We start from the raw sequence: 26687 nt of genomic DNA on the forward strand, positions 1-26687 counted from the left end.
CACAGGCTGAGATTGTATTGCATTCAAGAAAAAACAGGGTTTGGTGTTTTTTGGAGTGAGAGTAAAAAAACAAAACAAGGCATCAATGCAGAGCCGGGTTCGAGTCCCCCAGCTTTCATTTTCACGGGAAAGGCTTCCGCAGCGGCTCCTTTAAACATTCCTCTGTCTGGTTCAGGCACAGCGGTTCCGACCCGGATTCGGCCCGGGCCCCTGCCCCCTTCTGCCCCTTGACCTTTCGGGATGCCAGGCGGTAAGCCCCGTAGAGGAGGGAGAAGACGACGGGCCCCACAAACATCAGGGCCACCGCAAGCAGGAGCGGAAGGTGCCCGTGCCCCCGGGCGACCTCCCCTCCCCGGGACGTGTAGTACGGGTGCTGGAGACAGCGGTGGTCGGCTTCTTGGAAGCTACTGAAAGGCGGGCAAGCAGTGCAGTTTTCCGCGCCTCCGAGACAGGTGTAGCAGGACGGGTGGCAAGCGGCGCAGAACCGGGCGTTGCGGGGTGTCCCGTCGGGAGCCAGCGAGGGCCGGGAGAGGGCGTAATATCTGGGGGGGCAGTAGGAGACGCATCGGCGCTGGAGGACGTAGAAGGGGCCGTGGCATTCTGAGAAGAGAAAGAGAGGGTGAGCGACGCAGGAGAGACGCCGGAGGGGAGGCAGAGAACAACGGTTCCCAAATTTTGTTGGAACGGCCGCAGGGTTCCATGAACTCAGTCCCAGGAACGGCCCCCCCTACCCTGTAAAAACAGCATTGCAGTCGTACCTCGAAAGCCGGACGCCTTGCGAGTCGAACGTCTCGGCTCCTGAATGCCGCAAACCCGGAAGCAAACGTTCCGGTTTGCAAACGTTCTTTGGAACCTGAATGTTCCGGCGCGGCTTCCGATTGGCTGACAGGAGCTTCCTGCAGCCAATCGGAAGCCACGCCTTGGTTTCTGAATGTTTTGGAAGTCGGACTACTGCAATGCGCTCTATGCGGGGCTACCTTTGAAGGTGACCCGGAAACTGCAATTAATCCAGAATGCGGCAGCTAGACTGGTGACTGGGAGCGGCCGCCGAGACCATATAACACCGGTCTTGACAGACCTACACTGGCTCCCAGTACGTTTCCGAGCACAATTCAAAGTGTTGGCGCTGACCTTTAAAGCCCTAAACGGCCTCGGCCCAGTAGTCCTGAAGGAGCATCTCCACCCCCATCGTTCTGCCCGGACACTGAGGTCCAGCTCCGAGGGCCTTCTAGTGGTTCCCTCGCTGCAAGAAGCCAAGTTACAGGGAACCAGGCAGAGGGCCTTCTCGGTGGTGGTGCCCACCCTGTGGAACGCCCTCCCACCAGATGTCAAAGAGAAAAGTAACTACCAAACTTTTAGAAGACATCTGAAGGCAGCTCTGTTTAGGGAAGCTTTTAATGTTTAATAGGTTATTGTATTTTAGTGTTTTGTTGGAAGCTGCCCACTCTGGGGCAGGGTATAAATAATAAATTATTATTATTATTATTATTATTATTATTATTATTATTATTCCGAAGCACGGCCGTATTCAGAATTGTTGGCATCCGCCCGTCTCGAGAGACAACGGCGTGAAAAGCAGCAGGGAGTTTGCGGCTTGGATTTTACTGTATTATTCATCGCGCATTTGTTCCAAACCCAGAACTCTCACGGCAAATTTGATGTACCGTATTTTTCGCTCTGTAAGACGCACTTTTCCCCTCCTAAAAAGTAAGGGGAAATGTTTGTGTGTCTTATGCAGCGAATGCAGGCGAGAGGCTCTGCTCAGCGCTCCCTTTAAAGAGCTGCCCTTCTCCCTACTCGGGAGAAAGCCCCCAAGAGCCGCACACACGCTCTGCAAGCTCTTTAAAGGGAGCGCGGCTCTTGGAGGAGCCTTCTTCCCGCTGCCCTGAAGAGGCTTCGCGCCGCTATCCCAGAAGCCAGATCCCTCTTGCTGTTCTGGCTTCTGGGATTCAGAAGATTTCTTTTCTTGTTTTCCTCCTCCAAATACTCCCGTATTTTTTTGCTCTATAAGACTCACTTTTCCCCTCCTAAAAAGTAAGGGGAAATGTGTGTGCGTCTTATGGAGCGAATGCAGGCTGCACAGCTATCCCAGAAGCCAGAACAGCAAGAGGGATTGCTGCTTTCACTGCGCAGCGATCCCTCTTGCTGTTCTGGCTTCTGGGATTCAGAATATTTCTTTTCTTGTTTTCCTCCTCCGAAAACTAGGTGCGTCTTGTGGTCTGGTGCGTCTTGTAGAAAAATACGGTACTTGATCCGGCGGCGCCAGCTTTCCAAAGTCTGATCGCCTCCTGCACCTGCTGTGTGCTGCATTTCCCAGCGGGAAAGACATCGACGCACATGACGAGACGGTTCGGACTCCCCCACCTGTCAATCACCTACCAAAATCGGCCTGGGGTGGGGGAGATTAATGGCCCCTCCCGCCAAACCAAAAGAGCCCTACCCCTCCATTTCCCAACAGTCCATTTATTTTGATACTGGGATCCAGTGGCAAGGAGTTCCGCAGGCTCCGCGGCCTGCCAGCCAGGGTAAGGAGGGATGGACGCAACTTACCCAGGCATTCTCCATCAGCGCTTCGCACAGCACAGCTGCCCACCATCGAGGCTGCGACCGGTCTCGCCCTCATATCTTCCTCTGTGCCGTACAGTTTTAACACAAAGCTGTCAAGGGACCCCGTGTTGTATGCGTCGCCTTTGTTCTCCAGCAGAAGGGACCAGACGCCCCACGGATTTTCGTCCCAATAGTGTGTGGACATGAAAGACCAGTCCCTGTACCCCTCGCGGCTGGTGTCGTGAGGCCTGGCGGGCAAAATAGAGAAATCGTGCACGAGCTTAACATGAGCCGACGGTGTGATGCTGCAGCAAAAAAATCTAACGCTCTTCTGGGCTGCATCCACAGAATTACATAGTGTCTAAAACAAGGGTGATAATATTCACTTTATTGGGCGAGGGAGCCGGCATACAGCTTCCGGGTCATGTGGCCAGCAGGACTAAGCCGCTTCTGGCGAACCAGAGTAACGGAAACACCGTTACACAGGTTGTACAATGACAATAAAGGTATTATTATTAATCCAAGTTGTTCATAAACTAAGCTGTTCTTAAACCAAGGTACCACTGTATTGGGAAATGTACCTCGGGTTACATACGCTTCAGGTTACATATGCTTCAGGTTACAGACTCCGCTAACCCAGAAATAGTGCTTCAGGTTAAGAACTTTGCTTCAGGATGAGAACAGAAATCGTGCTCCGGCGGCGTGGCGGCAGCAGGAGGCCCCATTAGCTAAAGTGGTGCTTCAGGTTAAGAACAGTTTCAGGTTAAGAACGGACCTCCGGAACGAATTAAGTACTTAACCTGAGGTACCACTGTACAGCCCATCATGATTCGCGAAATTAGGGCCGGTCAGAAACAGTGAAGCCAACATCACGATATGGACTTCGGTTTGGGACGATGTACCAATATATCGCCTTGCCTTACCTGACAGCCACCAGAGTGGATTTGGTCCCCATGGGGCTGGTCAGAGAGATGGCTAAATCTCCTCGGCGGCTGTAGCGGAGGGAGAGCTGGACCTGGACGTGCTCCAGGGAACGGATGCTCTGCTCCTTCCTCTCGCAGGAGGAAGAGGTGACGTTTTTGGCGATGGATAGCCTTGAACCAATTGGCCTGCCAAAAAGCCAAAGGGGAGGGAGAGGAAAAAGAGGCAGAGTTATTTGCAGTAGGGTTCGAACATGCTCAGCACCATTCAAAAGGAGCTATCCCACGACGGGGGGAGCTCCCGTTGCTCGGTCCCTGCTCCTGCTCACCTAGCAGTTCGAAAGGACGTCAAAGTGCAAGTAGATAAATAGGTACCACTCCGGCGGGAAGGTAAACGGCGTTTCCGTGTGCTGCTCTGGTTCGCCAGAAGCGGCTTAGTCCTGCTGGCCACATGACCCAGAAGCTGTATGCCGGCTCCCTCGGCCAGTAAAGCGAGATGAGCGCCGCAACCCCAGAGTCGGTCACGACTGGACCTAACGGTCAGGAGTCCCTTTACCTTTTACCTTTGGATTTCGGCCTTACCAAAGCAAACAGTCTCATTTGTCAACGTCTAAAAGATATCAAAGGGACGCGGGTGGCGCTGTGGTCTAAACCACAGAGCCTAGGGCTTGCCGATCGGAAGGTCGGCGGTTCGAATCCCCACGACAGGGTGAGCTCCCGTTGCTCGGTCCCTGCCCCAGCCCACCTAGCAGTTCGAAAGCACGTCAAAGTGCAAGTAGATCAATAGGTACCACTCTGGTGGGAAGGTAAACGGTGTTTCCGTGCGCTGCTCTGGTTCGCCAGAAGCGGCTTAGTCATGCTGGCCACATGACCCGGAAGCTGTACCTTCCCGCCAGAGTGGTACCTATTTATCTACTTGCACTTCGTGCTTTCGAACTGCTAGGTTGGCAGGATCAGGGACCGAAGAATGGGAGTTCATTGCAGGGATTCAAACCGCCGACCTTCTAATAGGCAAGCCCTTGGGTATATAATAATAATAATAATAATAATAATAATAATAATAATAATAATAATAATTTATTATTTATACCCCACACATCAGGCTGGGTTTCCTCAGCCACTCTGAGCAGCTCCCAACAGAATATTAAAAACACAAAAGAACATCAAACATTAAAAACCTCCCTAAACAGGGCTGCCTTCAGATGCCTTCTAAAAGTCAGATACAGTGGTACCTCAGGTTACATACACTTCAGGTTACAGACTCGGCTAACCCAGAAATAGTACCTCGGGTTAAGAACTTTGCTTCAGGATGAGAACAGAAATTGTGCTCTGGAGGCGCGGCAACAGCAGGAGGCCCCATTTACTAAAGTGGTGCTTCAGGTTAAGAACAGTTTCAGGTTAAGAACGGACCTCCAGAATGAATTAAGTACTTAACCTGAGGTACCACTGTAGTTGTATATCGCTTTGACATCTAATGGGAGGGCGTTCCACAGGGCGGGCGCCACTACCGAGAAGGCCCTCTGCCTGTTGAGAGCCCGTCCCTTACAATGGCTTGTAGATGATTCTGATGGAGCATTTCCTCTGCGGCCCAGTCGTATTCCACCTCTTGGCCAGATCCACCAGGCGTCCAGCATCTAAGAGCCCATATCCATAATAGTGACTCACTGAAGGGGGGAGAGAAACAAGAGAAACTGTGGTGAGATCCTGCTCCCTCGGAGGAATTACAGTGTTTCCCCAAAACGTGGACCACAAATCCCATCGTCCCTGACCACTGGCCTTGCTAGCTAGGGAGGATGGGAATTGTGGTCCCCAAACAGCTGGAGACCTAAGTTTGGGAAATGCTGCTGGACCATCAAGAAGGCTGATCGCCGAAGAATTGATGCTTTTGAATTCTGGTGCTGGAGGAGACTCTTGCGAGTCCCATGGACTGCAAGAAGAACAAATCTATCTATTCTTAAGGAAATCAGCCCTGAGTGCTCACTGGAAGGACAGATCCTGAAGCTGAGGCTCCAATACTTTGGCCCCCTCATGAGAAGAGAAGACTCCCTGGAAAAGACCCTGATGTTGGGAAAGATGGAGGGCACAAGGAGAAGGGGACGACAGAGGACGAGATGGTGGGACAGTGTTCTCGAAGCTACCAGCATGAGTTTGACCAAACTGCGGGAGGCAGTGGAAGACAGGAGTGCCTGGTGTGCTCTGGTCCAGGGGTTCATGAAGAGGCGGACACGACTAAACGACTAAACGACAGAGGAGGAACATGCAGCACTCCAGATGTGGCAGCCTTCCAGATGTTGCTTCGATCCCAGCTCTCCCCAGGCTCACCTTTGCGGCCCACACCATTCACAGCCCAGTCGTCTGCCTGGAGGTGGGCTGGCCTGGAAGACCTCACGACAATGTGTTGCATGTCACGCCAGGTCAGGGCTGGGCTACGAAGATGGAGAAGGGAGTGAGAATCACAAGAGTTGCACTGCAGGAATATGCAGGTGGCCTGTATGGAGATCGAGCCCCTGTCTTTGGCGTTATCATAGAATCATAGAGTCGGAAGAGACCACAAGGGCCATCGAGTCCAACCCCCTGCCAAGCAGGAAACACCATCAGAGCACTCCTGACATATGGTTGTCAAGCCTCTGCTTAAAGACCTCCAAAGAAGGAGACTCCACCACACTCCTTGGCAGCAAATTCCACTGTCAAACAGCTCTTACTGTCAGGAAGTTCTTCCTAATGTTTAGGTGGAATCTTCTTTCTTGTAGTTTGGATCCATTGCTCCGTGTCCGCTTCTCTGGAGCAGCAGAAAACAACCTTTCTCCCTCCTCTATGTGACATCCTTTTATATATTTGAACATGGCTATCATATCACCCCTTAACCTCCTCTTCACCAGGCTCTAATCAATAATAATAATAATAATTTATTTTTACCCTGCCCATCTGGCTGGGTTTCCCCAGCCACTCTGGGCAGCTTCCAACAAAAAGCTAAAATACAATAACCTATTAAACTTTAAAAGCTTCCCTAAACAGGGCTGCCTTTAGATGTCTTCTAAAAGTCTGGTAGCTCTTTTTCTCTTTGACATCTGGTGGGAGGGCGTTCCACAGGGCGGGCGCCACCACCGAGAAGGCCCTCTGCCTGGTTCCCTGTAACTTGGCTTCTCACAGGGAGGGAACCGCCAGAAGGCCCTCGGAGCTGGACCTCAGTGTCCGGGCAGAATGATGGAGGTGGAGACGCTCCTTCAGGTATACTGGACCGAAGCCGTTTAGGGCTTTAAAGGTCAGCACCAACACTTTGAATTGTGCTCGGAAACATACTGGGAGCCAGTGTAGGTCTTTCAAGACCGGTGTTATATGGTCTCGGCAGCCGCTCCCAGTCACCAGCCTAGCTGCCGCATTCTGGATTAGTTGTAGTTTCCGGGTCACCTTCAAAGGTAGCCACACATAGAGCGCATTGCAGTAGTCCAAGTGGGAGATAACTAGAGCATGCACCACTCTGGCATAGAATTGACCTGCGCCTCCATGGACAGCTGTGAGTCCAAAATGACTCGCAGGCTGTGCACTTGGTCCTTCAGGGGCACAATTACCCCATTCAGGACCAGGGAGTCCTCCACACCTGCCCACCTCCTGTCCCCCCAAAACAGTTCTTCTGTCTTGTCAGGATTCAGCCTCAATCTGTTAGCCGCCATCCATCCTCCAACTGCCTCCAGACACTCACACAGGACCTTCACCGCCTTCACTGGTTCCGATTTGAAAGAGATCAAATCAACTGAGCTGAGAAGTCAGATTTGTGCCCCAGCCCCTCCGGAAGATTTGCGGTGGGGCCCTTGGGCCCCAAAGAGGTTAGCCGACTCTCCTCCCCTCTTACTTGGCTTCCAAAGCGAGCGAAATCATGCCGGCCGCGAGAGGGGCGGAAGCAGACGTTCCTGTGTGGCCGCTGGTGCAGGTGTGGCGCAGGTCTGTGGTCACCTGCGAGGGGAAAGAGAATCACAAAAAATAAAATAAGAATTACAGGTTGCACGGATTCCTCAGCCAGCCTCCAAACTTCTCCCATTATTATAATAGTTCTAAGGTGCCGTCAATAAAACAAATGTTCATGGGCAAGGTACACAGACCACAGCTCCGAAATAGTACAGGAGAGCTATCCTGCAATTCTTAATGACCCTCCCCCCATATTTCCTCTACAGAATGAAATATCTTGGGGAAAACCTCTCCCAATCATTCTTTTCATTCCCAAAGGCTTCAAATCCAATCAAAAGGGCATGTTTTGTGTGTGAATAGGGGAGGCCAGAGAACTGGGTTTGAGAACTAATGTATTTGCCACCTCAATATAACGGCCCAGAATGGCCACGTTAAGGCAATCGGGAAACATTATCAGGTATCTCGACAAAACAGGAGACAAAAGCCACACTCTCTCACATTTCTGTTGCAGAACGCCTTTTCCTGTGACGCTTGCATGAAGCTTTCGGGTGGTGTTATAGGAATTCTAAGGTCTCATAGACAGCATCTTAAAAAGCAGAGACATCACCTTGCCTACAAAGGTCCGTATACTTAAAGCTATGGTTTTCCCAGAAGTGATGTATGGAAGTGAGAGCTGGACCATAAAGAAGGCTGATCGCCGAAGAATGGATGCTTTTGAATTCTGGTGCTGGAGGAGACTCTTGAGAGTCCCATGGACTGCAAGAAGATCAAACCTCTCCATTCAGAAGGAAATCAGCCCTGAGTGCTCACTGGAAGGACAGATCGTGAAGCTGAGGCTCCAATACTTTGGCCACCTCAGGAGAAGAGAAGACTCCCTGGAAAAGACCCTGATGCTGGGAAAGATGGAGGGCACATCCCCCCATTTTCTGTGATGTTTTTCTTTTCCACGCTTTGCTGTAGACCTTATCTTCCTCCTTTCCTCTCCTAACTCTAATACAGCAATCTCTAATTCTCTCTGCTGCTCATAGCTCACATCCTGCTCGCGAGTTCATCCAATTGGAAAACAGCCTTTACCAAAGGTGTTGTGGGCTTTGAAGACACTCGAACTCAGGACGCGAGGGAGAAACATGCTAAGAGGAAAGTACGCTTGGCAAACCCTCACTGTGATCGACTCCCACCCGGAAACCAATGTCCCCACTGCGGAAGGACGTGTGGATCCAGAATTGGCCTCCACAGTCACTTATGGACTCACGGTTAAAACCGTGTTTATGGAAGACAATCTCGGCTACGAGGGATCGCCAAAGAAGAAGATGTATGTATTCTAAAAACAGCCTTTTTACCAGACAGCGCGTGCGTGAGATTGGCTGAATGCCCTGCCTGCCCTCCAGTTGCCCCCTGTCTTTGTCAAGAGAACCGCGAGCAAAAAGGCATCTCACAATCTGCTTCTCGCCTTTCGCCCCGCTGCTGTAAGTGGTGGTGAGGGTCGAGGCGCAGGCCTCGTTGTACCAGGGCACCCTGCCCCTCTCGGTCGTGCTGCCCACCGACAAGGTGTAGATGCTGTTGGTGTAGCCGTCGCAGTTGCAGTTGTCGCTGCGGAGGCCGCCGTTCCCCGAGGCCCAGACGAAGAGGGAGCCCAGCCCCTGACGGCCCTGAAAACAGAAGGAGAAAATCTGTTGGGGGGATATAATTCCATAAAGCTGCATCATTCTGATGGATCCATTTCCTGCATGTAGATATGCATAGATCAAGGGTTGTCAACCTGGTCCCTACAGCCCAATTGGGGGTGTTTCAGGATTCTAGGGGGGGCGGTAGGGGAAGAAGCTGAATCCTCCTTCCATCGAGCACTGGTGGGAGGTAAGGAAATTTTACCAGCAAGAAAGATGCATTTGTGGGTGGGTTAAACCACAGAGCCTAGGACTTGCCGATCAGAAGGTCAGCGGTTCGAATCCCCGTGACGGGGTGAGCTCCCGTTGCTCGGTCCCTGCTCCTGCCAACCTAGCAGTTCGAAAGCACATCAAAGTGCCAGTAGATAAATAGGTACCGCTCTGGCAGGAAGGTAAACGGCGTTTCCGTGCACTGCTCTGGTTCGCCAGAAGCGGCTTAGTCATGCTGGCCACGCGACCTGGAAGCTGTACGCCAGCTCCCTTGGCCAATAAAGCGAGATGAGCGCTGCAAGCACAGAGTCGGCCACGAATGGACCTAATGGTCAAGGGTCCCTTTATCTTTAAAAGATAAAGGACCCCGGATGGTTAAGTCCAGTCAAAGGCGACTATGGGGTTGTGGTGCTCATCTCGCTTTCAGGCCGAGGGAGCCGGTATTTGCCCACAGACAGCTTTCCGGGTCATGTAGCCAGCAGGACTAAACTGCTTCTGGCGCAAAGGGACACCGTGACTGAAACCAGAGCACATGGAAACACCGTTTACCTTCCCGCCGGAGTGGTACCTATTTATCTACTTGCGCTGGCGTGCTTTTGAAGTGCTAGGTTGGCAGGAGCTGGGACAGAGCAATGGGAGCTCACCCCGTTGTGGGGATTCGAACCACAGACCTTCTGATCCGCAAGCCCAAGAGGCTATACTTCAGCTCAGCAGCTTGCAGCATTCCAAACGCTGGAAACAATTTGCCAGGGACCGTTTGGGTGGATGCTAAATCTTACATTAATTATGCCCTTGCGGAAGGCTTCCGTGGCCAGAATGCCGGGACCATCCACTGTTTTCCCATCATCTTCCGGGCCCCAGCTAGCACTGTAGATATCAATGTACTGAGGGTGGAAACTCAAGGACTGAGCCTCGACAATGTCCGTCACGGTGCCATCAAGCATCCTCACCCCTGAGAGGAAGAGGGAAAAAGGATGAGATGCTCTGTCAGTTTCCCCAGGCCGCAGTCTCCATTATTTTATTTATACCTATATGTTTAGTTATTTTCCGTACAGCTTAATATCTTACAAAATATATCTTAAACCTGAAGCCACAGCAGACAAATTAAACAGAAATATTCCCAAAAAAATTCACTGCGTATACAAGGAGGTACATTAATACCAAGTTGCTGATATCTATAAATCAATTATCAATTCAGGGCGGCTAACAGCAAATTTAAAACAATTATAAAAGCAGCATAAAATACAGCATAAAAACACGAATAACCATAAAATTCAAAAATCAGTTAGATAATCCCCAGGGCTACCTGGCTGAATTGGTCCTACTTGGGCCAGTGAGGAGGCCAGGGGAGAATTAGCTGTGGGGTCTCAGAGCGGGTGATCTTCATAAAAGGGGAGGGGGAGGGAAGAGAAGGGAAATAAAAGATCAGGCTGAATTCAAATTAAAGGCCAGGTGGAGTAGCCCTGTCTTACAGGCCCAACAGAAGGAGGTTAAATCCTGCAGGGCCCTGGTCTCCGGGGACAGAGCATTCCACCAAGTCGGAGCCATCACTGAGAAGGCCCTGGCCCTGGTGGACGATAGTCTGACTTCCTTAGGGCCCGGGACCTCTAAACCTGTAGTTTAACGATGCTGAGAATTGTAGCCGAGAGAGGATTCTTGGAGGTGTGTGGGCTTTGGGTGTACTTTAAAGGTATGGGGTGCATGAAACCAAAAAAACCCAGTCATATAATCTGGAGTCTTTTGTCCCCTTTCTTGTAGCAGCCTCCGGGGAAGGGAACCTGGGCTGTTTCCTCCGCTGCCATCCTCTTGCAATTCACTCCAAACCCCAAACCCCATTCCTTTCCCCAAGTCATCCCCAAAACAAGGGCTCACTCGCCCCCGATCTTTGCCCGGTAAGCGATGCCGGCTCCGCAAACGTCGTTGTCGGCCGTGGCGGCGACCTCTCCAGCGCAGCGAGTCCCGTGCCTGCGATTAAAAGACGCAAACAGCAGTTAAGGACAAGGGAGCAGTCCAGATCTGTTCCGCGTTTAAAGGTGAACCTACCAAAAAACAAAGCAACTCGCGAACCTAAACACTGCTGCGTTTTAAAATTTGTGCTTCTCTGAGTTCTGCAGTATAGTAAAAGCTATGGTTTTCCCAGTAGTGATGTATGGAAGTGAGAGCTGGACCATAAAGAAGGCTGATCGCCGAAGAATGGATACTTTTGAATTCTGGTGCTGGAGGAGACTCTTGGGAGTCCCATGGACTGAGAGAAGATCAAACCTCTCCATTCTGAAGGAAATCAGCCCTGAGTGCTCACTGGAAGGACAGATCCTAAAGCTGAGGCTCCAAGACTTTGGCCACCTCATGAGAAGAGAAGACTCCCTGGAAAAGACCCTGATGTTGGGAAAGATGGAGGTAACAAGGAGAAGGGGACGACAGAGGACGAGATGGTTGGACAGTGTTCTCGAAGCTACCAGCATGAGTTTGACCAAACTGCGGGAGGCAGTGGAAGACAGGAGTGCCTGGTGTGCTCTGGTCCATGGGGTCACGAAGAGTCGGACACAACTAAATGACTAAACAACAACAAGAGTTCTGCAGTGCGTTTCTCCAGCCAACGGATGGATCAGAAATACGCACCTAATCTTGAATTTTATCTTGAACTCATGGGCAGGAGGCGAAATGGCATGCAAACATGTACATTTAGGGAAATTCACACTAAAACGCTGGTGAATTTTCATGGTGACTTTTTTTTTAAAAAAATTGCAAATTGATGGGGAAATGTAGAGTACAGTGGTACCTTGGTTCTCAAATGCCTTGGTTCCCAAATGCCACAAACCTGGAAGTGTTCCGGTTTTCGAACATTTTTGGGAAGCCAAACGTCCGATGCGGCTGTCGGCTATTGTTTCCGGGGCCCCTGCGCCAATCAGAAGCTGCACCTTGGTTTTCGAACATTTCAGAAGTCAAACGGACTTCTAGAAATTTGGCTCTTTTGTTTTTTATATTTATTTTGCATTTTTTGTTTCTGAGGTTTTTTCAGTTCATTTGTTTTTGTGACCATGTGGAAACCAGCTCAGCTACTGATGGATTGATTGTGTGACTGCGGACATGGATAAAAGGCCCCCCATCCAAACAATGACGATCATCAGTGCAAGTAAGAAAACAGTAATAATTTTAATTTTTATCATCTACAATACTGTCTTATTTTACAGTACATTACATTGATTATTGCTTTCCTTTTATGGATCAATGGTCTCGTCAGATAGTAAAATTCATGCCAAATTGCTGTTTTGGGGGTTGTTTTTAAAAATGTGGAACCGATTAATCCGTTTTGCATTGCTTTATATGGGAAAGCGTGCCTTGGTTTTGGAACACTTTGGTTTTGGAACGGACTTCCGGAACGGATGAAGTTTGAGAACCAAGGTACCACTGTACTGAATTTAGGATTTAGGAAGAATGTTTGTCAAATAATTCCTCCGTGCTCCTCAGTCCGGTTGCGGCCACTCCAAGATGGATCTCGCTTGCCAGAACAGATCTGACTCAACGCCACAAGACTCTGGCAGAAGAATAAACTCACCGATTCTCATCCCATGCATTGTATCGAGGCTGCGGGTCAGGGTCGTCGTCATTGAAGTCGTAACTGGCCTCAGGGTCCTAAAAGAAAAAGCCAAGATCAGTGAAGCTCCAGTTCCCAAGAAACAAGAAAAAAACCCAGTTAATAGCAGTCCAGTGAGAGTGGAATATGGATATAAAATTTACAGCACGTTATGGTTTAAGAGAAAATTATATGAAAATGATATATCGTTGGTATCTAACACCAAGTAAATTGGCAAAAATGTATAAATCTAAATACAGTGGTGGTACCTCGGGTTACATACGCTTCAGGTTACATACGCTTCAGGTTACAGACTCCACTAACCCAGAAATAGTGCTTCAGGTTAAGAACTTTGCTTTAGGATGAGAACAGAAATTGTGCTCTGGTGGCGCAGCAGCAGCAGGAGGCCCCATTAGCTAAAGTGGTGCTTCAGGTTAAGAACAGTTTCAGGTTAAGAACGGACCTCCAGAACAAATTAAGTACTTAACCCGAGGTACCACTGTAGAACAAATGTTGGAAATGTAAAAAGAAAGAAGGTTCTTTTTATCACATGTGGTGGCCTTGTAGTAAGGTTAAAGCTGAATGGGAAATGATATACGATGAATTGAAAAGGATGTTAAAAAAAAACTCAGAAGCTTTTCTTTTGGGAATTATAGGGACAGATTGGGATATAAATTTATTTATGAATGCTATTACAGCAGCAAGTGTGAATGTCAAAGGATTTTGTTAAATTTGTATCCTACCCTTCATCCGCAGCTCCCGGGGAGGTTCACAACGTAAAAATGCAATACAAAAACAGAAAGCGCACAATAAAAACAAGAACAAAAAACCCGCCCACAAACCAGTAACCCAAACCCACAAACACAATTAAAAGGGTGTTAATCAGCCCCAAATCTGGTTGAAGACCAATGTTTTCGCTTGGCATATACGTTGTATACGGTGTATAAAGGTATATAATGAAGGCGCCAGGCAAGTCTCCCTGGGGAGAGCATTCAATAATAATAATAATAATAATAATAATAATAATAATAAATAATAATTTATTATTTATATCCCGCCCATCTGGCTAGGTTTCCCCAGCCACTCTGGGCAGCTGCCGACAGAATATTAAAATACAATAGTCTATTAAACATTAAAAGCTTCCCTAAACGGGGCTGCCTTCAGATGTCTTCTCAAGGTTTGGTAGCTGTTTTCCTCTTTGACATCTGGTGGGAGGGCGTTCCACAGGGTGGGAGCCACCACCGAGAAGGCCCTCTGTCTGGTTCCCTGTAACCTGGCTTCTCGCAGGGAGGGAACCGCCAGAAGACCTCGGCGCTGGACCTCACTGTCTGGGCAGAACAATGGTGGAGGAGACGCTCCTTTAGGTCTACTGGGCCGAGGCCGTTGAGGGGTTTAAAGGTCAGCACCAACACTTTGAATTGTGCTTGGAAACGTACAGTGTACTGGGAGGCAAACGGGGAGCCACCGCAGAAAAGGCCCTGTTCTTGTGTTGCCACCCTCCGGACCTCTCATCGAGTAGGCACACGAAGAAGGCTGTTTTTTCAATATATTAGTTTTTCCAATCTAATCCAATCTCTTACCCAAATTAAACATAATATAATTTTATATTTGGCAATGATAATCCTCCCGTTTCCTTTCTTTCTGTCAATAATTTATATTTTATCCGCGGTTTTTCTCCTTGCCATACAAATCTCGTTATATCTTTCCTCCATTCCTCAAAGCAATTCTCTTTATTTATAATTGGTATCTTTTGGAACAAATATAGCATTTTCGGCAGGACATTCATTTTAATTATGGAGACTGTTCCCCATAAGGGTAACTTTAATCTACTCCAGGTTTCAAAATCTTTCTTTATTCCTTTCCAAACTTTCTCATAATTATTTTTGTACAGATTGATATTCTTCATAGTTAGATCTATACCCAAATATTTTACTTTCTTCACCATCTGTAAAGCCAACCTTTTCCTGAAGTTCTTTTTGTTCTTGTATATTTTTTACCATAAGTTTTGTCTTCTCCATATTCATTCTAAAGCCAGACACCTTGCCGAAATCATATATTATCTTTATTGCTTTAGTGATACTTGCTTCTGGTTCTTCTGTCGTTAACAAAATATCATCCGCATAGGCCCTGATCTTATAAACCACTTTTCTCAATGTTATTCCGATCGTCTCTTTCTCTTTCCTTATTTCCGACAACAATATTTCTAACGTCAATATAAAAAGTAAAGGTGAGAGAGGACATCGTTGTCTGGTGCCCTTCTCCACTGGAAAGCATTCTGTCTTGACACTATTATTTATTAAACTAGCCTGCTGCTTCTCGTAAATCGCATTTATACTTCTCCAATAAGTTTGTTTCAGTTGTTGCTGTTTGTTTCATTTCGTTTATCGTTTCAGAAAACGTGAAATAAAATATGAGCTGAACTGTGTTTCTCCCCCTCCCTAAACAAGAGACCCCGATTCTACCTACATAGTTTGCTACGAGGTCGGGGTGGTCTTTCTCAATACCGTCATCTAAGATGCTCACTGCCACCCCTAAGCCCGTATAGCCCTGGCTCCAGGCTGAGAGGACGTTGAGGTCCGGAAACACATCGCTGTTCTGAAACGGAAGAGCACAAAAGACGGCAGGAAACGAGGTTGGCTTTACTGTTCTGTTTTGCTCTCTCAACCCATCTTTTCAAAGGAGCAAGGTGGATAAAAATGATTTTTTTATCTTAACTCTGTATTATAACTCTATATTTTCATCCATTATCAATTCATTTTTGCATATTCTTATTAACTTTGTTGCTAATGCCACTTGTTTTCAATCCAACATCACAAATGAAAGAGGGTAAGGATTTGCTGATTTGATTATTTAAATGGGAATATAAAAAGGGGAGGTGTGAGGAGGCCAAGGAAATAAGCTAATGAGTTCAAAGTTACAAAAAACGGATTTGTTTTTAATTCTTTTTTTAGCTATTTGTCTTTTGTATTTTGTATTTTTATTCATCTTTATTCATCTTTTTTCTTTTTCATGTATTTCTCTATGTTCTTTTTTTTGTATCCTTTTCTTATTATATGACCTCTTTTCATTTTGTAAACTTATGTTTTTGTGAAACTTCAACAAATATCTTTTAAAAATGATTTTTTTTAAAAAAATCAAAACTATTGGATTTCTTTTAAAAATCGAATTTTCTTTATTTAAATCAGATTTTTTTATTTAAATCAGATCTTTAAAGTAAAATGCTTTGGGGGGGGGGGAATCTTTCCAATGATTTTCTCTTTAAGTTACATTATAGTCCAAAGGCTATAAGTTACATTATATAAGTTACATTACATTAAGATACATTATAGTCCAAAGTTCATCAGGAAATAAGGATTTGTTTTCAGTTTTTCCATGTGTGCTAAAACTCAGTCTAAGTTTCTTTTTTCAATTTAAACAATTGAAAAAACCATTTCCTGAATAACAATTTGAACCATTTATTTAACAAAAACAATAACATTATAGCCTATGTATCCATGTGGTTAAACAACATGGATACATAGGCTATAATGTTATTGTTTTCGTTAAATAAATGGTTCAAATTGTTATTAAGGAAATGTTTGCTTCTCTCCTTCCAATAAAGTACAGCAGAAAAGTTGTCCAAATAGTTAACTTATTAAACCTCACGATAATTTCATAATTATCGGTCAATGTATTTCTAACAGTATAACCAAACCAGTCATTTCTGATATAACAGTAAAAACCACTCTGAAAATTGATTATTCCAAAAATGAAACCTTCATCTGGTTGCAAAGAAGGAGCCTTTCTGTAAAACTAAAATGATTTAAATCAAGTCCTTTACTTATTTATATATTATTTCATTTATTGATTTAATATACTGCCCTATACCCGGAGGTCTTGGAGCGATTCACAGAAAAGATCACAATATATAAAATCAAAATCGAAACAATAATAAAAACATTTGCCCCATTTCTCCCAGCAACCTCTCGGGTCAACCCCTGAGCCCAGGGGTCAGCAACCTTTTTCAGTCGTGGGCCGGTCCGCCGTCCCTCAGACCATGTGGGGGGCCAGACTATATTTTGGGGGTGGGAATGAACGAATTCCTATGCCCCACAAATAACCCAGAGATGCATTTTAAATAAAAGGACACATTCTACTCATCTAAAAACACCAGGCAGGCCCCACAAATAACCCAGAGATGCATTTAAAATCAAAGCACACATTCTACTCATGTAAAAACACACTGATTCCCGGACCGTCCGTGGGCCAGATTGAGAAGGCGATTGGTCCGGATCCGGCCCCCGGGCCTTAGTTTGCCTACCCCTGCCTGAGCGTCTCTGAGCTCCTTGCATACCCTCTTCCGAATCCTTGCCTGTGCCCCAGGCCGTTTCTGATGACACTCACTATGTACCACTGCTTGTAAAACCATGGATCGGTGGGGACGACTGTGACGGCTCTCTTCGCTCGCCTCTTCGCTGTCTGCTGTTCAAACCAGGGGACCTACAGGCAAAATGACGAGCATTTAAAAAAGTGTTTCCCTCCTTGGTCGCCACCCCAGTGATGCCTCTATGATCTTATGGGCTGCCTGTCAAGATTGCATGCAGTGTAGAGTTGATATGAAATTTATTGCCGGCTATACATTAAAAGGGGACACAGGTGGCACTGTGGGTTAAACCACAGAGCCTCTTGGGCTTGCCGATCAGAAGGTCGGCGGTTCGAATCTCCACAATGACGGGGTGAGCTCCCGTTGCTCGGTCCCTGCTCCTGCCAACCTAGCAGTTCGAAAGCACACCAGTGCAAGTAGATAAATAGGTACCGCTCTGGCGGGAAGGTAAGCGGCGTTTCCGTGCACTGCTCTGGTTCGCCAGAAGTGGCTTAGTCATGCTGGTCACATGACCCAGAAGCTGTCTGCAGATAAACACTGGCTCCCTCGGCCAATAAAGCAAGATGAGCGCCGCAACCCCAGCGTCGGCCACAACTGGACCTAATGGTCAGGGGTCCCCTTACCTTTAATAATAATAATAAAAATTTATTTATACCCCACCCTCCCCAGCCAAGGCCGGGCTCAGGGTGGCTAACAAGCAATAATAAAAACAAGTTGAATGAATACAACTTAAAAACAAGATTAAAATACAACATTAAAACACTGAAACATTAAAATGTTACCTTTACCTTATACATTAAAAGAAAATGATATACGGGTGGTAAAGGGTGGGAATGAAAACGTCACGGAGATAAGGGTGGGAAGTCGAACCTTTAAGGGAAGTGTGTATTAAGGTTGAAGTTAGTTTGTTAAAATTTCTGAAATTTGCACACACTGCATGCATTGGGAGGCAGTAGTGGATAGAGTAGTGGATAGATCAAACCTCTCCATTCTGAAGGAAATCAGCCCTGAGTGCTCACTGGAAGGACAGATCCTGAAGCTGAGGCTCCAAGACTTTGGCCGCCACATGAGAAGAGAAGACTCCCTGGAAAAGACCTTGATGCTGGGAAAGATGGAGGGCACAAGGAGAAGGGGACGACAGAGGACCAGATGGTGGGACAGTGTTCTCGAAGCTACCAGCATGAGTTTGACCAAACTGCGGGAGGCAGTGGAAGACAGGAGTGCCTGGCGTGCTCTGGTCCAGGGGGTCACAAAGAGGCGGACACGACTAAACGACTAAACAACAACAACAGTGGATAGAGCGAAGGTAAAAGGAGTTGAGTCTCTCTCTTCCTGCAGCCCCCTTCCACAATTCGCTCGGCTTACCAGAGGCTCTCTCTTCAGACGGATGTGCCAGCCCCAGTGTCGAGTCAGTGACCTCTGTGCGATGCCTCTGTGCTTCAGGTGGTAATAAGGTTCCCCCTCGATTACCTGCCGGAACAAAAGGAAGAATCAGGAAGCTGAGCTTTCCCCTCCTCCTTGGCCAACGTGACTGAAAAAGGCAAGGGGGAAACTTCAGCTCGAAGGAAAGGAAGCATTTTTAAGACACAGAAGGAGGGCAGTGGCAAAAGGAAAGACCTATCCTAGGGGTAGGGATGCGGGTGGCGCTGTGAGTTAAACCACAGAGCCTAGGACTTGCTGATCAGAAGGTCATCGGTTCGAATCCCCGCGACGACAGGGTGAGCTCCCGTTGCTCAGTCCCTGCTCCTGCCAACCTAGCAGTTCGAAAGCACGTCAAAGTGCAAGTAGAGAAATAGGCACCGCTCCGGCAGGAAGGTAAACGGCATTTCTGTGCGCTGCTCTGGTTCGCCAGAAGCGGCTTAGTCCTGCTGGCCACATGACCCGGAAGCTGGACGCCGGCTTCCTTGGCCAGTAAAGCGAGATGAGCGCTGCAACCCAAGTCGGCCACGACTGGACCTAATGGGCAGGGGTCCCTTTACCCTTATTATCCCATGGGTAGGCAAATTAAGGCCCAGGGGCCGGATCCAGCCCAATCGCCTTCTCAATCCAGCCCGCAGACGGTCCGGGGATTAGCGTGTTTCTACATGTGTGTCCTTTTATTTAAAATGCATCTCTGGGTTATTTGTGGGACACAGGAATTCGTTCATTTCCCCCCAAAAAAATAGTCTGGCCCCCCATAAGGTCTGAGGGACAGTGGACCGGCCCCCTGCTGAAAAAGTTTGCTGACCCCTAGGTTAGAGTGTCAGATTAGTACCTGGGGTGCAAGTCCCCACTCAGTCATGAAACTCACTGCATGGCCTGTCCTTCCTTTCCGGCCTAGGGTTGTTGAGAATATACAATGGGGAGGAAATTTGTGATTTAGACGGAATGAATAAATAAACCTATTTTTGCATGCAAAGACAGGCTCCTGGAGATGGTGTTGGTGCGACCAAGGATGGGTCCAAATGTCAAGAAGGTGGTTTTTTGCATGAGCTCTGACCCCAAGCCTTGACTGCTTTGCGGGGATATCTTTGGGAGAAGAAAAAGCACGGAAGGAAATCCGACACAGATCCAGAGACGGTTGGATGGCACCTTGTACGCCTCCTTCTGGCAATTCCTGCAGCCAAGCTGGTGCCAAACGTCTCGCTCTGCTTTCCTTTGGACCCCATCTTTGAGGTTGAGGGGGGTCTTGTCGTCTGGGCAGCCCAGGACCTCCAGACACACGGCCCAGGCTTGTACCCCGGGAAAGTCACTTCAGTGCTGCCAACGCAGCGGTTTGACTTCACCGCCAGAAGCGCACTCCATTGTCTCTCGAGACGGATGGATGCCAAAAACGGTACTGTGGATTGGTTTGGGGGCACGATTGGTGGGGGCGATGAAAGACTACAATTTAGAAGGAAACCTCAAAAATGGAAGGCTATGACGACTCTTCCGGTATGCCGGAAGAAATATCAACAACCTCAGATATGCAGATGACACAACCTTGATGGCAGAAAGTGAGGAGGAATTAAAGAACCTATTAATGAGGGTGAAAGAGGAGAGCGCAAAATATGGTCTGAAGCTCAACATCAAAAAAACGAAGATCATGGCCACTGGGCCCATCACCTCCTGGAAAATAGAAGAGGAAGAAATGGAGGCAGTGAGAGATTTTACTTTCTTGGGCTCCATGATCACTGCAGATGGTGATGGCAGCCACGAAATTAAAAGACGCCTGCTTCTTGGGAGGAAAGCAATGACAAACCTAGACAGCATCTTAAAAAGCAGAGACATCGCCTTGCCAACAAAGGTCCGTATAGTCAAAGCTATGGTTTTCCCAGTAGTGATGTACGGAAGTGAAAGCTGGACCATAAAGAAGGCTGATCGCCGAAGAATTGATGCTTTTGAATTCTGGTGCTGGAGGAGACACTTGAGAGTCCCATGGACTGTAAGAAGATCAAACCTCTCCATTCTGAAGGAAATCAGCCCTGAGTGCTCACTGGAAGGACAGATCCTGAAGCTGAGGCGCCAAGACTTTGGCCACCTCATGAGAAGAGAAGACTCCCTGGGAAAGACCCTGGTGTTGGGAAAGATGGAGGGCACAAGGAGAAGGGGATGACAGAGGACGAGATGGTGGGACAGTGTTCTCGAAGCTACCAGCATGAGTTTGACCAAACTGCGGGAGGCAGTGGAAGACAGAAGTGCCTGGCGTGCTCTGGTCCAGGGGGTCACGAAGAGTCGGACACGACTAAACGACTCAACAACAACAACAACATGCTGACTCTGACAGATGCAGCCCATATTTCTTACCGTTCTCAATAGCCACCCTGTGTTGAATTTTCAACTAGAAGCTCCCTTGGGCATGGAGCTATTTCGTTTTGCTCGCATGGCTGAGTCCAGCAATATCTACACACTGGTGGGCCCTGGATGCTTTAGCTAAGATTCCTGCATTGCGGCGGGTTGGACTAGATGAGCTCTGGGTTCCCTTCCAATTTTACACTTCTGATTCTGTGTGTGTGTGTGTGTTATCACAGAAGAGTTGTTAGCTGTTACAATTACGGCATTCCGCATAGGTCCAGAGGCACTTTGCCCACAACCCTATTCTAAACAAAACACACAAAAAGGAATACATAGCTTTTCTGCCGCTTAAAGCCAACTACACTACCGCAAGACACAACAGCAGCAACAATAATAATAATAATTTATTATTTGTACCCTGCCCACCTGGCTGGGTTTCCCCTGCCACTCTGGGCGGCTTCCACAAAGACCAAAAATACACTACGATGTCACACATTAAAAACTTCCCTGAAGAAATGCATTGAGATGCCGCACCCGGGCGCTATCAGCCACCAAGACTAAGTGGAAACCCCATACTCAGAAGCAGTCTATCTGTAAGGACCAGACCTAGGTGTGCAGAGCTAGCTTTGAGACTGTTCGGTCCGGGTGCGCCAAGTCTTTCGGTGCAGAAGGCACTCCACATATGCTCAGAGGCCACGCTCAACCCGACCTAGGACGGCAGAGCTTTGGGACGGCTTGTGGGTTGCCGCGATCACGTCAACCTGGCTCAATCAAACCTCCATGTTCGAAAGCAGCCTATCGGGCCGCTCACAAAACCTGGACGCTGCTCCAGGCGGGCATTGGGTCTGGGTGCGCCAAGCCTTTTGGTGCAAAAGCACTCCAGATATGCTCAGAGGACACACTCGACCCAAGCTAGGAGGGCAGAGCCTTGGGACTGCCCGTGGGTTGCCCCGATCCCATCAATCCGGCTCAATCAAACCTCCATATTGGGGCAACCACCAACGGCTGGCACCAAGTCTTCCAGTGCAGAATGCACTCCGCGCATGCTCAGAGGCCACACGCGACCTGACTCCTTCCAGGGAAAGAAATTGGCCCCATCTTTCCTATCCCTTCTCATCCCTGGAGAAGGGCAGTCAGATGGGTGGGGGACACATCATCATCATCATCATCATCATCATTATTATTATTATTATTATTATTTTATTTTTATTATTCCCCCCACCCTATTTCGTTGGGAAGAAGGATGGCTGCTGCTCTCCTTGCCCAGGTAGATGCAAGCCACCCTCACCTGTCCCAGGTAAAGCATCCCATGCCTGCGCGCCAGGCGCTGTGCCACCTGGGCGCCCGCGGGCACGCGCACCGCCCAGCTGCTCAGGTAGACGCGCGGCCCCGCGCGCCCTCGGGAGAACCGGCCCCAGAGGAGCAAGAGGCAGAGCCCCAGCCCCGCAGCCACCACCCGCTTCATGGCTTCCAGGGAAAGGAAGACCTGCCCTCCCAGGTGGCTTTTATAGCGGGGTGCGGCCTAGCACGCCCCGCCGAAGCCTGGGCCTCGATTTTCACTCCACGCCCGCCGCCAGGAGACCAAGGGCGGGCTCGTCAAGCTCCACGTGTTCGGAGGCGCGCGGTCGCCATGGCGACGGGAAGCCGGAACGGGAGGGCGCGGGAACTACGACTCCCGTGGGGCCTTGCGTTCGTTTGCCAAGCGAAAGGAAAGGGGTGGGTGGCCGCAAGTTCTGCTGGGAGTTGAAGTTTTTTTTTAATTTTCTTAAAGCAAGGCGCTCGCCCTATTGTGAATAAGTTGCTTGTTTGCGTTTGTAAACGGTGCAGGTGTGCTTAAAACAGCACCCCCACAATCTTCTAATTGATTTTATCTACGTACAGTATTTATTGCTTTTATACACAAATGCTTTTACTGGCATCAGAATTAGATGCAGCCCAAATATTCATCATCATAATATAAATTACCCCAATTCCATTTTTTTAAATGCAAAAAGTGGTTTACAGTCATAAATAGGAGAGAGAAAGCGTGCCTCTGCCCATCTGCAGAGTCCCTGGGCACTCATCAATGGAGAGAATCATAGAATCATAGAATCTTAAGAGTTGGGAGCCAAGGGTCATCTAGTCCAACCCCATGAAATGTAGGAATCTCAGCTAAAGCATCCATGACAGGGGGCTATCTGGTAAAGGTAAAGGGACCCCTGACCATTAGGTCCAGTCGTGGCTGACTCTGGGGTTGCGGCGCTCATCTCGCTTTATTGGCCGAGGGAGCCGGCGTACAGCTTCCGGGTCATGTGGCCAGCAGGACTAAGCTACTTCTGCAGCGCACGGAAATGCCGTTTACCTTCCCGCCGGAGTGGTACCTATTGATCTACTTGCACTTTGACGTGCTTTCGAACTGCTAGGTTGGCAGGAGCAGGGACCGAGCAATGGGAGCTCACCCCGTCATTGCAGGGATTCGAACCGCCAACCTTCTGATCGGCAAGTCCTAGGCTCTGTGGTTTAACCCACAGCACCACCTGGAACTACTCCCATATATAAATGTTTTGTTTTTGGCCTTGCCACCCAGAGAAGTGGGTTCATCAGCTCCTCCATGGTTGGGTGGGATCCAGGTCAAAACTGGCCTTTTGGTCCTCTGCTTGCCTCCATCAATGATGACGCTGGATTTCTGGAATGGAAAGAATCTCTATGGAGCTGCAGCAGCGGAGTTTGACTTTTGGAGCTGGAAGCAGCCTCGATTAATTCTTCTGCTGTGGAATCTCAACGCTTTCTGGGCGTCTCGCTGACACCTCCCAGGCTGTTTTCACTGCCCTTTTAGGGGACCCTGAAATGACATTTCTTTGTGGGAAGGCTGCAGTCTCCGGGAAAAGCATCCACTTTGCACAACGAACGTCTCAAACGCTTCAATTCTCCAGGGACGGCTGAGAGAAATCAATTCAGATTCCCCCCTCTAAATCAATTGCCTGAACAGAGGTCATTAAAAAAAATGATTTGGGGGCCTGGGCCATGCCCTGCGAGGCCCCGCTCTCCCCAAACCAGCCCCCCAGCACCCCATAAAGCTAATCCCCACCCTATAAGGAACAACCCTCTGGTCTCATAGAGGCGAAACATTCGCAAACAGCTCCAAAGCCATGCTTTCAGCGAAGGTTTCCCAACAGAATTGGCTCACGGCTTCTCAAATATGGTGAGGAATTTGTTCCTTGCCCTGGAGGGGAGGTTGTGAAATGATTGTGAGAGTCTTGTTTCCCTCCAGGGAAGGGTTTTTGGGTTGCAGGTCCCCTAGTGATGGGCGAAGGGGAGGCGTATGGGATGCGGCGGCAATGACACCCTCGTGAATCAACATCCCTCGCGACTCCAATGTTTGGACGGGTTCATTCCACACGGATCACCCAGGCCTGTTTTATGGCTTCCGCTGCCTTGTAAATCGTCCGGCCGGCATTTTCGGCTCTTCACGAAAGCTCACCACCGACTGACCCAATAATGGAAGGCGCCGAATCACCGCAAAAATATTTGGATGGAAAAAGGAGGCCCAGATTCCCAAAACAACACTTGACGTTCCAGCCCCTTTGGAGAGGGTGCGATCCGGTTTGCGCCGGGGGTTCTGCAAGGAAGCCTCGCATCAAAGGAAGGGAACGTCAGAATCATGCGATTGCAGAGTTGGAAGGGACCCAGGGGTCATCTAGTCCAACCCCCCACAGTGTAATGTTGGTAGGCTCTCCTATCATTCCTGATCATTCTTGACCGATTCAACCGAGTTTGGTGGGATTTCGGAGGCTGAACACATATGGAGGGGGCCACAGGTGACCCCCCTGCCCCCCATCCTGGTCTTAGTTGGACATACAAAATGGCCATGTTTGGAGGCTGATTGGAAACCGCCTCTGGCTGATGTTTTGTGTTCAGACCAGTTGCCAAAAAAGCAAAAGCCAAAGGCTCGTTTGGAGAAGGAGCGAACTCACAAAGAGAGCCGCCTTGGATCAGGCTGAAAGCCCGATTTGAACTCTAGAGGTCCAGTGCCGAGGGCCTTCTGGCGGTTCCCTCACTGCGAGAAGCCAAGTTCCAGGGAACCAGGCAGAGAGCCTTCTCGGTGGTGGCGCCCGCCCTGTGGAACGCCCTCCCACCAGATGTCAAAGAGAACAACAACTACCAGACTTTGAGAAGACATCTGAAGGCAGCCCTGTTTAGGGAAGCTTTTAATGTTTGATGCATTACTGTATTTTAATATTTTGTTGGAAGCCGCCCAGAGTGGCTGGGGAAGCCCAGGCAGATGGGCGGGGTATAAATAATAAATTATTATTATTATTGACCCATCGCTTTGCAAGCCTGAGCTCTGCAGGGTAGACTCGAACCCATGGCTTCAAGTTACAAGAAAGGAGGTTCCAGCTAAATACGAAGAAGAACTTTCTGGTGGTAAGAGCTGTTTGACAGTGGAGCGGTCTCCCTTGGAGGTTTTCCAGCAGAGGTTGGACGGTCATCTGCCCTGGATCCGTGAGCCGAGAGTAAGCCTCTGAGACCCAGCAGCTGGAAACCACAGATGGAAATCATAGAACTAGAGTTGTGTGGGACCCCTGAGGGTCATCCAGCCCAACCCACGGCAATGCAGGAATCTCGGCTCAAGCACCCACAACAGATGACCAACCGACCTCTGCTGAAAAACCCGCAAGGAAGTCCACAACCTCCCTAGGGAAATGCAACCATTGCTGCCGCCGCGCTCTGTTCCCGCTTTGCGGCTTCCCAAAAATCGTTGTCCGGTTAGGCACTGCCGCAGAGGGCAGAAAACCTGGCCTTTGGCCCCACCTACCCCAAGCATCTTCGAGTTATTATAAACCTGTCTGCTCCAAGGAAGAAAAAAAAGGAAGAAAAACCCACACAGCCGACTGTCAAAATCTTTTTCTTTCTTTTTTTTTCCTTTTCTCTGTTTACAGTACTTCCACGTCATTGGTGACTTAACTTCGCCTCGGGTATAAAGCCAAAGGTCTGGGGCAGCCAAGCCCAGCTCGCTGGAGAAATTTGCCACCTCCAAAGTCTCTGACTTCCAACCACGATGCCCGGAGCCTCTCGCCTTGCCACCAGCCTCTGGGTGCTGTTCCTGCAGTCTCTCCTGTCCGGCGTGGTTGACCTGAGACCCCACGGCCCCCAAGACACCCACCCGCAACTGGAGGCTGTCAAACAAAGCATCCTGGAGCGGCTTGGGATGGAGAAACCTCCCAGCGTCCGAGGGGCTTTGGGTCAAGGTGGGCTGCAAGAGGCTCACCTGGTCTACCAGGAGATGCTGGCACAACTCAGAGCGAACCAGACCTTGCCACCCGCAGCGAAAACTGTTCATACCCTGAGAGCGAAAGGTAAGCCTCATTGCATTCATAAAGCTTTTTACACAAAATTTGACATCATTCAGTTCACTTTCAATCTCATAATTCCTTACGTTTCGATTTCCCAGCTGTGATGCCCCTGTTGTATTACTTTACAAGCTGCCGTAACTGCCATTTATTTTATACTGCATTATGACTTATATTACTGTCATTTATTTCCTTCCCTTGCCTGTTATTCAAATCCTGATCGTGGTTTCATTTGACTGTTGCTTTCTCTCTCTCTCTCTCTCTTTTTAATAATATTTTTATTAAACTTCCGAAAAATTTACACAGAAAATTCCAAATGCATTTTAGAAAGAGATTTCTTTTCTATTTTCCACTTCCGAGACGTTTTCCTTATCCCTCTCCAATTCTGCTGCATCTTCACTCTCTTTTAAAAATCGTAATCGT

The 26687-nt window shown here is 48.6% G+C and overlaps 2 protein-coding genes across 3 annotated transcripts in view; one reads left to right on the forward strand and one right to left on the reverse strand.

Moving 5' to 3' along the window:
• PCSK4 (proprotein convertase subtilisin/kexin type 4) lies at positions 1 to 22581 on the reverse strand. 2 transcript variants are annotated; one of them, XM_083594483.1, is made up of 14 exons: positions 22223 to 22574; positions 18547 to 18651; positions 17202 to 17297; positions 15285 to 15413; positions 12801 to 12877; positions 11121 to 11209; positions 10024 to 10196; positions 8807 to 9019; positions 7318 to 7418; positions 5790 to 5893; positions 5014 to 5131; positions 3471 to 3656; positions 2551 to 2795; positions 1 to 600 (listed from the first exon to the last, which is right to left on the reverse strand). In XM_083594483.1, the coding sequence occupies exons 1-14, from the start codon at positions 22397 to 22399 to the stop codon at positions 122 to 124; spliced, it is 2292 nt and encodes a 763-aa protein (XP_083450609.1). In that variant the 5' UTR covers positions 22400 to 22574; the 3' UTR covers positions 1 to 121. The 2 variants fall into 2 exon arrangements, with proteins under 2 accessions (XP_083450609.1, XP_083450610.1); XM_083594484.1 differs by lacking the exon at positions 3471 to 3656 and having other exon boundaries at positions 22223 to 22581.
• The window catches only part of GDF15 (growth differentiation factor 15), a 6773-nt gene continuing 2129 nt past the window's right edge, over positions 22044 to 26687 (forward strand). The window contains exons 1-2 of the mRNA XM_083594810.1: positions 22044 to 22075; positions 25854 to 26270. Of these exons, the coding sequence (XP_083450936.1) occupies positions 25973 to 26270 (298 nt within the window). The 5' untranslated portion in view covers positions 22044 to 22075; positions 25854 to 25972. The remainder of the gene's footprint in view (positions 22076 to 25853; positions 26271 to 26687) is intronic.

The sequence above is a fragment of the Podarcis filfolensis genome, assembly GCF_964270895.1.
Source record: "Podarcis filfolensis genome assembly, chromosome: 18".
NCBI classification, from domain to species: Eukaryota; Metazoa; Chordata; class Lepidosauria; order Squamata; family Lacertidae; genus Podarcis; species Podarcis filfolensis.

What these genes read in the sequence shown, in the direction of transcription:
- PCSK4 (XM_083594483.1), bottom strand. Translation starts at nt 22,399, where the DNA reads ATGAAGCGGGTGGTGGCTGCGGGGCTGGGGCTCTGCCTCTTGCTCCTC. An exon ending in AATGCATGGGATGAGAATCG is followed by an intron (nt 11,210 to 12,800) that starts GTGAGTTTATTC and finishes TTTTAATCGCAG; the next exon opens with GCACGGGACTCGCTGCGCTG. An exon ending in TCGCTCGCTTTGGAAGCCAA is followed by an intron (nt 5,894 to 7,317) that starts GTAAGAGGGGAG and finishes CCATCTTCGTAG; the next exon opens with CCCAGCCCTGACCTGGCGTG.